Source organism: Monomorium pharaonis, chromosome 6, assembly GCF_013373865.1.
Source record: "Monomorium pharaonis isolate MP-MQ-018 chromosome 6, ASM1337386v2, whole genome shotgun sequence".
Lineage (NCBI taxonomy): Eukaryota > Metazoa > Arthropoda > Insecta > Hymenoptera > Formicidae > Monomorium > Monomorium pharaonis.
The window spans coordinates 3128495-3140261 of NC_050472.1; the positions used below are offsets into that span (position 1 = coordinate 3128495).

Here is an 11767-nt window from a genome sequence, read left to right on the forward strand (position 1 = left end):
TTTATATCTGACCTACCGTCTTTAATTGTATCCGTCATGTTAAAAATACAGATATCATCGCGAAGTATAAAATAATCTAATAATAAAATTCAGCTGATACTTTTCGAATGTCACGTTGACTTATTGATATTGAAGTGTCAGAAGGAACTACCATTGACTCGTCTCTGAAGCCGCAGTTGTCGAACGAATAAAACGTCGTGCAGACGCGGTGCGCTTGCAATGCAACGATAAGCAACGGCGTTTTGCCGCCCCCGCGATTCACCGCTACCCTCGTCTCTCGACCTCACTCGCCGACGAAAAAAACCTTCCTTATCGTCACTTCCGTCGGGGGAATGTGATTAAAATTCCTTTTAGCGACCGTTCCCGGCTCCCTTTTCTGTCGCGAGTCCAACGAAGGTGTAAAAAGCACAGACGCCAATCCACGGCGAGAGGGAAGGAGAGAGAGAGATGTCGTGAGACGGGAGGATGGGGGGATGGAAGCAGCTGAGAACTGTTGGGTAGTTTGCCGCAAGTTCGTTGGGCTTTTAATTCGCAATACGATAACCACCCTCCGGTTCCACCGCTGCCGACGCGACGCCTTGCACCGTGAAATCTCGACTAATTTCCCGTTTCGCGTTCGACCGCGATTTTCCACCGGGAAAGACGTCAAAGCGCCGGGAAACTCGTCGCGATAAACCATCTCGGGATTTCTTTCATGGACCCCTTCTTCTTTACATCACATTTATCGATTATACGGCGAATAACAAAAAATACGACAGTTTAATTAAGTGACAAACGCGTATAAGCGAAAACTGTTAACGACGATCGACGGATAACGTTATGAAAGTTCTAATTTTATGAAACTATTTATAAGCCGTTACGGCTACAATTAGACTTGCATGACTCAATTGCATTTCTTATCACTTGCAGGTTTTTTCAAGGATCTTCTGACGGGCAGCAAACGAGGTTTTCACGAGATGTTCAAGAAGACCTATGGTATCCTTTACGAGCAGAACGCGTACGTCTTCACGGACCTTTTCAAGGAACTAGAGAATTATTACGCTAAGGGAACGGTGAGTACCTTTCCTCCCTCCTTCCCTTCCCTCCCTCGGAATTTGATTATCTCAACAGTAAAATGGCGCGGGTACGATTTATTTTACTCTTTGCTGAGAATTCCGTCTGTAAGGTCGGATTCCGATCAATTTGTGTTAGAACAGTGTCTGCGTTGTCCAGATACCCCTGTCGGGAAGGGATACTCCTGTGAACGAAACAGTCCTCTCCGTATTACTAGAAAATTTGGAATTATAGCACCATTAACATCGAGCTATTCATTTACCTCTCGTTTGATGTCGTGCGGGGTGTACTGCCCCTAGTGAAAATTGCAATTGCGCGTTAATTTCCCCGTCTTCTCTCGGATCCTCTTCACTCCCCCCCGCCTCTCGTCGCTGGGTGTATTAAGCGCGAATAAATAAGACGGAGCGAGTCGTGGAGAAAATTTCTGGAGCTGCCAAGTCGTGTCTCGGGATCTCAGGTTTATTACAAGCAGTTTTCCGCGCAATTACGCTCGGCGACACCTTCCTCTCGGCGGTACGAGCAAAAAATGTAAGAAAGTATGGGGTAAGAGACGTGAGGGCGTGATATGGCTTACGAAAGTATTGCGAGATAATTACGCAAAGGACAAAAGAAAAATATATAATATATATTTCTATCTTTCCCTCTGTGCAATTCGCCGATCGAAACGAAGCGACGCAAAAACAATATGTTGTTACCAAAACTCTCTGTAATTCGACGTCATGGTATATGGATGGTTCAAAGAGAAAAATTGAGATTCCCTTCTCTTTTCAACAAAATTGTAAGTTTATAGCTTTTATTTTTTTTAGGAGTTCAAAATTACTCTCTTAACATTTACAAAAAAGCAATTTTAATTTTGAAAAAAAAATATATAAATTTTTCTTTTAAGAACAAACTCCCTTTTTTAAGCAGTGAAACTTTTTGCAATTTTTACGGGCTTATTCTTAAAGCGGGAACAACAAAATTAATCCGTTTTCGTATCGCGCATGGCACTTGAGTTCCTCGAGGGGCGTCATTTCGAGCGATCGGGGGATAATCACGCGCGACGTGAGTAGACTTTCCTCCGCCCTTTACACACTTTTAAACTTCTATTGGGGTCGCGGCTGGAACAATCCCCCTTGTCCACGATGTCCGGTTCGCGCTGCCGGAGCTCGAAAGTCGGGAGAGGGTGAAATCGCGTGCGAAGGCGGATTTAATCAATGTGCTTTTGACATCGGCCGGCGTTGTCCCGGATAAAAGGACCCGTCGCCGCCAAAGCGAAAATATCCCGCCGCCGGAAGGGTCCCTTACGCGTTCTTTATGTACCTCGATCGTCTACCTATCTGTCGAACGGCTTCCGCAATTACACCGCGATCTATTGAATTTAACCCGAGGACACCGCGCCCCTCTTCAATCGCGCGCGCGGACACCGCTCCGGACTGCCCCGGGATGGAATTTAATTTTACTTGGAAACACGATCGCGCTCTCTGTTGTGTTGTTTCGCGTTATTAAGCGGACGAAACGAGGGAAGAATTCCGAGCGAGCGCGAGATGTAATAAAGTTCCGATCGTTGAGGAGGGTGCGAGCCAGCCCCGCGAAGTGAAACGCAACACCGGACAACACCAGTTGCAACGAAGTGACTGATGAGAGTAAAGCGTGGAAAACGCGAAGGAAACTGCGGGGTTGAGGCACTAACGGCGTGATGCACAGACGGCGAAGCGGAAGGAATCGGTTGTAAGGCAGCGCGATTAAGAATGAACGTCGCGTAGCTCCGGATAGCCGTCAAACAGATGCGAAACGGAAGGGTGTTAAGAATGCAAATGGGACTATCGGACTACAATCCCGTGAATGAAAGATAAAAGAAGTGGACCTCGGGGGTTCCATGTATGCATCGAACACTTGCGCGCTGCAGGATTGAGAATGGCTTCTGGCTCGGAGGGACGTAGGTGACAGATACACACCGTCGTACAATTCGTCACGCGGTGTCAAAAGGAAGAGAGACGGAGAAGGAGGAGCAGGAGGAGGAGGAGGAGGAGGAAGACGACGATCGAGACGCTTTGTCGATTGTCATTCAAATCGTCTCTCGAATTATTCACCGGCGCCGCTTGAAACCTGTTCCGCATGCACACGACGGAAGGCGAGGTGCCCGGTCGCGTGAATGCATTATCGTTGCAACGCTGCTGTCACTGATAAATTTATCGCGAATATTAATCTGTCGCGTTACGCAAATCGCGCCCGTTTTCAACGCTCCCCGAGATCGAAGCCCCGAAAGGAAAAGCCATTTAGTTTTTTTTTTTTTTTTTTACAGAGTTACCATAAAAGAATCAATTAGAGAAATGTATACAGTATATATTACATATCCTATCTAAAAAAAGGCATGTAAAGTCGATTGTTCGCATTTCTCGAAGATCATTGTTGTCGCTTTTCCGCGATGCCAATTGGTTCTCTCGCTGCGCTTACTTCGTGTTGCAAGAGTAGCTGTTATTGCAATTGAATTTTGACAGCTGTCAAATTTGTATAAATATTATCTATACATTTATTGTTGTAATTTATTTTTAAAAGGTAAAAAATAAAAAGTTAAGTAGCGCGCGCGAAGCACGCGTCGGTGGTGTCTAGTGGTATATAAACTTGAAATATTTTTTATATTCTTTGATAATAATGGTATAAATATTTATTTTAAATATTTTTATAAATGTTTATCATAATTTTTTTAATACCTGACAAACTCAGACATAAAAATATGTACAAATAATTTAGCTTCCGAAACCACTCTCCTCGGACCAATCTCCAATTTAGTTCAAATTTTGGAAATTTCATTTAATGAAAAAAAACATATGCAAGGATTTTTGGCGACTCAAAAAAAAATGTAAACGAAAGATAGAGAAAATCAAATTGCAATTATTATTATTTTTAAAGTAAAAAGTCAAATAGCGCGCGCGCAGCGCGCGCTTGTTATGTTCTAGTATCTTATATAAAGTATATATAAATGTATAAATATAATATAGAATATATTTTTTATTATTCACACTTATCACAACTTTGAAACTCTCAGGAATCTCGCAAAACTGTTGTACAATTTCTGTACAATGACATGATAATTGAGAAGCATAAAAAATGATGTCAGACCGTTCTTGACATTAAAACCGCAAGATGACATCCGCTAAATACTCCAAATAAGTGACTCATATTTTGTTCCAAGATTCGAGGAATGTATAATGAATTAAATGCCATGGCGACATCAAAGGCGTGTTTCGCGACGAGGCGCTCACGGATTAAAAGTGTACATTTGTAATTGAATCGATTCGTCTTTGTTTTTTTTTTCTTCTTCCTTTGATTCATTCTCTTGCGAAGTATAAGATCGAAACTGACTCCTTAATGGCGCTCTTGTATTCTAATTGCGTGAAGTAGTCGCTGAAAGTCATTAATATTCTATTGAGCCGCCGGGCTCAATGTCTTGGTTGTCGGCTTTCGATTAATCCGAATTATGATCAAGTCCATCGCAATTTGTTTGAGGGGCCGATTCTATGTGTGTGCCGAGGTAAACCGTAAATGCACGTGCTGTTCTCCGAATAATTGTTAAATATTGAATAATTATCGCTAATGTGATTAATTAATGATAAATCAACAGCAGTTACGGATATCAATTAAATTTAAAATTGAATGCGAAACTTTGTAATTTTATTTGCGACATCTTCACGTATTTAGTACGAATTATATTTTTCTTCATAGAAGAATTAAGATTTTGTCTTATTGAATTCTTTCTTATACCAAAACTAATTTTTGGAGAAAATATTGAAAAAATTACGTTTATAATATATTTAATTATTTCTATATATAAAACATATAAAATACATAGAATGTGATATACATAGATTATATAAGTATATGCATCCTATAATGTATTTTTTGTACGAGTTCTAAATTAATCTCCATCTATGTATAATAAATCTATATTACTGTATAATTAAAGAATGCATTATTCGTACATTTCAGGTGGACCTCACCGAAGTCATGGACAATTTTTTCAACATTCTTTACCAGAAAATGTTCACCGTGCTCAACAGCCAGTACAGCTTTGACAATAAGTATCTTGACTGCGTGGGTGATCACATGAAGGAGATGCGACCGTTCGGTGACGTGCCACAGAAATTGAGTGTGCAAATTAAACGATCGTTCGTGGCCACGAGAGCATTCAGCCAGGCCTTGACCGTGTCTGCGAATGTGCTTAAAAATATGCAATCGGTGAGAGAATGTGTCATGAAAACATTAAGATAATTTAAATTAATGTAACTGTTAAAATTAAAGAAATTTTAATTTTAATTTAGATAAAACTTAACTCTTCAATTTTCATTACATTTTAAAAAAGAAAAAAAGTAGATGTAAACTAGTTCGACGATATTTTACATTTGTTTGATAAAATAACTAAAGTTATCAAAATTGTAAACTCTTATAAAATATTTAGAACATAAATATAAAAATGTGTAGAATATTTTGCCTTGTTTTGTTCTATTTTTATGTAATTCTATTTCGATTCTTTCTCACTTTGTTCTATTTTTACTTTTTTAAATTTCTCCGTACGTTTACGCATTTTATTTCGCAACCGCAACGGCGCACAGATTCTAAAACGAACTCTTTGTTGGCCGTAGCTGAAGCCATCGGCGGATTGCGCAGCTGCCTTGACCAGGATGACAGCCTGTCCGGCCTGCAGTGGTATATCGGACAACGTGCTGGCGTGCGGCGATATGTGTGCCAACGTGATGAAGGGTTGCTTGGCGCAACACGCGGCACTCGACACCGACTGGAATCAGTTCGTCGGTGAGCAATTTCTCCTGTTTCTCTTCCTCTCGTCGATTATCGACTATTATATCTTGAGAAAACACGGATAATTGACGCGCACAATGTTATATACGTTAAAAATCTTCAGAAGCATAGGACTTTTTACAAAGAAAATTTTTTGTTTAATCGACACTCAACAATAATATTGATATATGAATACTTTATATATTTTTTTATTTGAAATATTTAAATTAAAGAAGTTAGGAAACATAGAGTGTTAAGGAAACATAGGAACATTTTGCGGGAAATTTTTCTTTCTTTTTCTTCTCTTTTTGTTCTGCTCGATCTCGTGATTTAATTGATTCGCTTTTCGACTTCCAAACGCAGAGGCTGTGGACAAGATTGCCGACCGACTGCTCGGACCGTTCAATATTGAGGTATTGGTACGTCCGATTAATCTAAAAATCTCCGAAGCGATCATGAACTTCCAGGAAGCTAGCCAGGACGTGTCACAGCGCGTGTTCACCGGCTGCGGCAAACCGGTACTGGGTAGACGTAGACGCAGGGATAATCGCGAACTGGAATTGGAGTCCTTAAACTTCGATCAAGAAACGTTGACGGAAGATCGCGGCTCCTCCGGTGCGATACTAGACAAGCTGGTGAAGGAGATACGCCAGCGGGTGCGCGATCTTCGACAATTCTGGGTCTATTTGCCCTATCGGCTGTGCAACGAGGGTTTGGTAGTGCCACCCAGCAATACGAAGGAATGTTGGAACGGCACACATGTAGACAAGTAAGAGAGAAAAAAAATTCCATTTATAATCAATTCATTAGCATTCGGCTATAAGAAATTTATTCGCTATAGATTATGAATGAATAATTCAGTTTTATGTTTCGAATATATAACAACGTCGTCTTTGTATATTGCAAATTAGTATATCTGTGCTTTTTTAGATATTTATATCCAGTGTCGAGTGATGGCGAGAATCAGGCGATGAATCCAGAAGTGCGCAGTGCGGGACCAAGGGCGACAATTGTGAGGGATCAAATTTTCGCGCTGACCACTATCACGAACAGATTGAAATTGGCATTCAACGGACAAGACGTCGATTGGATCGACACTGGTAATTATCTAGCGCTTACTAACAACATAATTATAATTATCTCTCTTTGATTATATTATCGATAATCTTTTCTGTGACAGACGAAACATGGTACGGTTCGGGCAGTGGTTCAGGCGATGGTGCATTTACTGATGACGAGGATGGTTTCAAGGAGGGCTCTGGCTATGAAGGCCCACACGTGGAGTCAGAGCCGGAACCGCCGAAGCAGCCGGTGCCACCGGTCGTCCCCGAAGTCGTGGTGCCGCCACGAGTGGACATCGAGCCGCACAAGGGTACAGGTACGAGCAGCACGGGCACGAGCAGCAATCAGACCATCTCCGTGAACAGCGGAGACGACAACAGGCCGAAGATGTCGCTGTTCAGGGCGTTAACGACGTACCTGATGCCGATAGTGGTGATGTGGTTCGGCGGTTGCTTCAACGACTTGCTGTGATCGTGTGAACTTTGCGACTCTGAGCGCAACGCTGTGTAAATATTGCCCGATTGCGAGCCGCGATCCCGACGGCGACAAAAGATGGAAACTAGAAGAACAGACAGACTCGGATCGCGTGAATTACGTGCACACATCGGTTCGTCCAGCGGATCTCCGTAAAGACGCTTCGAAAAGTTGACAAAGACATTTTCATGAACGGAGAGCTCTTCGGACCCTCCGTTTCGGTATTCATCAAATCGATTACGTACATTAAGTCGATTTAGCGAGTACCGAAGTCACGTTTGTTGATCGACCTAGCGAATACATGGATATTCGTGGCCATAGCTACTCGCTTTTGCCATAGATAGGCAAGAGATGGAGAAATTGTGCGTGAGATTTGTTATCCACGCTACTACTTGGATGAAAGACTATAGTCAGCGAAATCTCATATTTCATTAAACTCTTGCAACAGTAGTTCTCATTCCGACAAAAATTGCTTGAACTTTGACGTTTCAAATACTAAAACTAAGAAAATAGTTTTACAATTGCTAAGCTGAACTTCAGTAAGCATCTGGAATTCACTTATTTTCTTCATCTCGTTCCCTCGAGATGAATCACGCAGGTATTCTTTTATCGTTCGTGACATGTGTAGTCATCTCGCAGGAGAATTTCTTTTCGAAATACGTAAACGTATACCACAAACTGCTGAGTCCATCAAGTACGGAATTGCTTTTGAGATTTCTATTTCTGAGAAACGTCTCGGGAAGAAATTTTTTACGTTGGATATTATTGGAGTGTAATACTGTTATATAATACGCTGTTACGGATTATTGCACCATTTAAGGATCTTTCCGAATTGTAAATGTACCATTAACGTTATATCAAACTCTTACTGCCAATTGTCGAGATTCAAGTTTCTATTTAAGTAGATTATCATCGGTAGTAGGATAACTACGCGATTATATCAGTCTGAAGTTTTTCCGAATTTTAGATTCGCGATCGAGCTTATTCTGCTAGAAATACGAATTTAAACAGTTAAATTATGATCAAATACGCTATCGCGATGGAAAAATGGCTCGTTCCAATCGAGTCAAACTTTTATTTGCACACTTGTATAAAAATATTACTGCCAATTCTAAGGATATCTGAAAACTTTTTGTTCTTTTTATCCAAATATCTAATACGATACCGCAAGATTATCCTAATTCGTTTGTTTTTTGGTACACATTCAATAAGCGATTAAAAATGACGCCGTCGATCAGACAGCGCTGCATTATGCCAGTTATTGCTCGACGATGGACTAAGATTAGCAATATAACACATATGTTGATGGTGCGTCATGACGGTGATTTTATTATGTGCTACAAACCCGAAACGATTGTGCGAAGAGAAAGAGAGAGAGAAAAAAATATTTAATTACTTGAAATACGTAAAATGGACCGAAACGGAGTATACGAGCAGAAAAGTGGGACTGAGTATTTATATTAAGTATTCATCGTGAGCGCGACTCGGAATCTCGAATGCACAAATCCCGGGCCGCGGCAGGAGGCACGAACAATCAGAATCCTTGTCCTCAGTGACATTTCACTGTTGCGGATGGATTTACAGATAAGCCGTGATGCCGTATGCGCGTTAATTAAAATTAAAGGTTTTAATTATAATTAACTGGCATGTTTAATGTCGGACGTGTCACTTCGGTGATGTTATATTATTATTTTTCGATAATCGTCGAAAATAAGGGAATCGCAAAGTACGGGATGATTCAATTTGGACAAGGATTCAACTTGGTTCACGTTATAAGCAAGACTTATTAACGATGACCAGTGTTCTCATTGCTCGGTTTCGCCGACAACCGATCCCTCTGGTATAAAATGTAACACGATACAATCAAATGGAAATAACAATTAACAGATAATAATGGCCTGAACAAGGGAGTTGTGTTATCGCGAAACTGAGCTTTAGCACTGTAACATTAATTTACGGTAGAATTAATGGAAGATATGAAGAACGTTGGTTACAACATAAGGTGTAAATAAGAGAATATAGCGACGATAAAGATAAGAGAGTGTGATAAGAATAGACGTGACACGTTTACGCTTTCGACGTTTAAAATGAAACATAGGTGTATGTGTCAGACTTTATACGACGAAAGTGGGAAGAGAAAAACTGTAGGAAGTACAGTTACGAAAGGAAAATAGACTCAGTTGGTTCTCCAATTACATAGATTCAGTGTTATGAGTCATCGAACGAAATAATGGTACAAGTCAGTAATGGATTACTCACTAATTCTTAGTCAAATTTTAGATTCTTTTTCATTAGATTATTTTTCAATCTAATCAAATAAAAGCAAAAAATATATCAGGTTTAATTAAGTGATTTACAGCTTATTTCGATGTGAAACAACATTTATATGTTTTTTTACCTGTTGTTCTGCTTCTTACTTGTGTAGAAAATAATTTCATAAACAATGTAGATGGAGATTTCGTGTTGTATTTAATATTATTTTATATTTAGTACTTTTATCTTTAAGACCTTTTTTTTGTTTAGCAAAAATATGGCTTATACCATTGTGCCCAATGGCTCGTGTTATCCGCCACTTGCCGCGTATTGCATAGGAATTTTTAATTCGGAGGCAATAGAATGTGTGTTGAAGTGATGGCGAGAAAACTGCGGTCGGAGGCGGACTCCTGTGATAAAATCAAATAGATCGAGCATTATATGACCGCCCTCCGCACATCCGTGCTTTCTTTTACGGCTCGCTGTTGAGAGATGAAGAAGCATGTGAGCCCGCAAAGGACATTATTGAGGAAAAAATCTAGTGAAATATTAAAATATTATATCACGGATAACTAATTATTTGTAATTATATTATTGTATTATTATTTTTATTATTATTATATATTATATATATATGAAATGAATTAATATAAAAAAATTGTAACATTTGCGCGAAATGTTTCGTGCGTGCACGTGTTTTAAAAGTCGTACGCGCGAGACGCGCGAAAATCTCAATGTGGTGAATTCCTTGTTTCCCAGCGATGACACACAAAGAAGACATATATATATATATATATACATATTTTCACATTTACACATACACATGCCTACATCTATGCAGGCATTTGTATATGCATACGTAATCATGATAATTTTAATCCTTGCCAAATTTTCTCGTGAAAAATGTTGCGCACACTTTTATACATATATATATTGTATATGTATATACTATGTACGTATCGGATACATATAACATATTATTCTTTTTTTCCCTTATTTTTTTATTTTTATCCGTTTTTTTTTTTTAAAGACGGCACATCATATAATACGGTGATGCGAGGGTATCAAAGAATAGGAAACAGGGTGTTATTCACAAAAGCTTTATTAACGGTTAATGGGTCTATAAAAAAAGAAAAAGAAAGACGAGAAATTGTAAGTAAGGTTTGAATATATTTTTCGTTTCGAACGATTTCTCTCTCTCTCCGTCTTCGAGTCGCGATTTAAGAAATCCGAATGTTCCTGCCTATGTATTCGAAGTTGAAGATTTAGAAGAAAAAATATCTTGTTTAGGGAATTACATGATGTACACTTACTCTCGGCGATTATAAAGTAGAGAAGAAAAACATTCAATTTCACAAAAACGAAATCCCTCTCGATCGCGATTTAATTCATGTATTTTCTCTATTTTTTTTTTACAAGAAATTTTTTACCGAGCTTGTTCCTCTCCGCTTGTTTTCCGAAAAGAAATTTCGGAATAGAATTCCAGAGCTCCGTTTATTGAAAGTAAATTAAAACGTAAAAATGGAGGGATATGTTTGCGCGTGCACTATTTTTTTATTTTTCCTTTTTAAGACAAAACAATCCTCGAATATAAAAAGAAAATAAAAAATACATATATACTATATTATTTGAAAAAAATGTCTTACAAACGCCACATGACTTGTCCGGATTCGGTACGGAGTCGACGCGAAAACAAGAGCGAGAACAAATTAACGAGTTTTCTAAGTGCCCCACAATACGATAGAGAGCATATACATAGATTTATACGTATATATAAATTAATATGCGGAGTTGTATGCGAGTGTACATGAGTGTGTGCATGAGAGAAACCGTGTTGATTTAATTAATACACGATCGCGTTTTGACAGAATCGAAACTCGCGTCTCGTTCTTTAGAACGAAGTGAGGGTGATGTGTAATACGTTGACACGCTAATTACGTCGTAAAGTTTCATTTGGAAATCAGTTTTAAACAAATAAAAAAAACCGTAATAAATCACGCAGTTTGTGTATAGCAGTAAGTCAACCAATTCTTGCCTCCTTTTGATCACCATATTTAAATGTGTTTAAATTGTAATAATCGCGATTATTTTCCGTACGATAATCGTAATTGCTGTTCAACCTTATCCTATGTTGTTTAATTACAAAGAT

At 39.2% G+C, this 11767-nt stretch overlaps 1 protein-coding gene across 1 annotated transcript in view; it reads left to right on the plus strand.

Moving 5' to 3' along the window:
• The window catches only part of LOC105834002 (glypican-6), a 127089-nt gene extending 115472 nt beyond the window's left edge, over positions 1-11617 (plus strand). Inside the window, exons 3-8 of the mRNA XM_012676179.3 lie at positions 910-1052; positions 5023-5271; positions 5676-5844; positions 6193-6598; positions 6760-6929; positions 7010-11617. Coding sequence (XP_012531633.1) covers positions 910-1052; positions 5023-5271; positions 5676-5844; positions 6193-6598; positions 6760-6929; positions 7010-7362 — 1490 coding nt within the window. The 3' untranslated portion in view covers positions 7363-11617. The remainder of the gene's footprint in view (positions 1-909; positions 1053-5022; positions 5272-5675; positions 5845-6192; positions 6599-6759; positions 6930-7009) is intronic.
• The last annotated feature ends 150 nt before the right edge of the window (positions 11618-11767 follow it).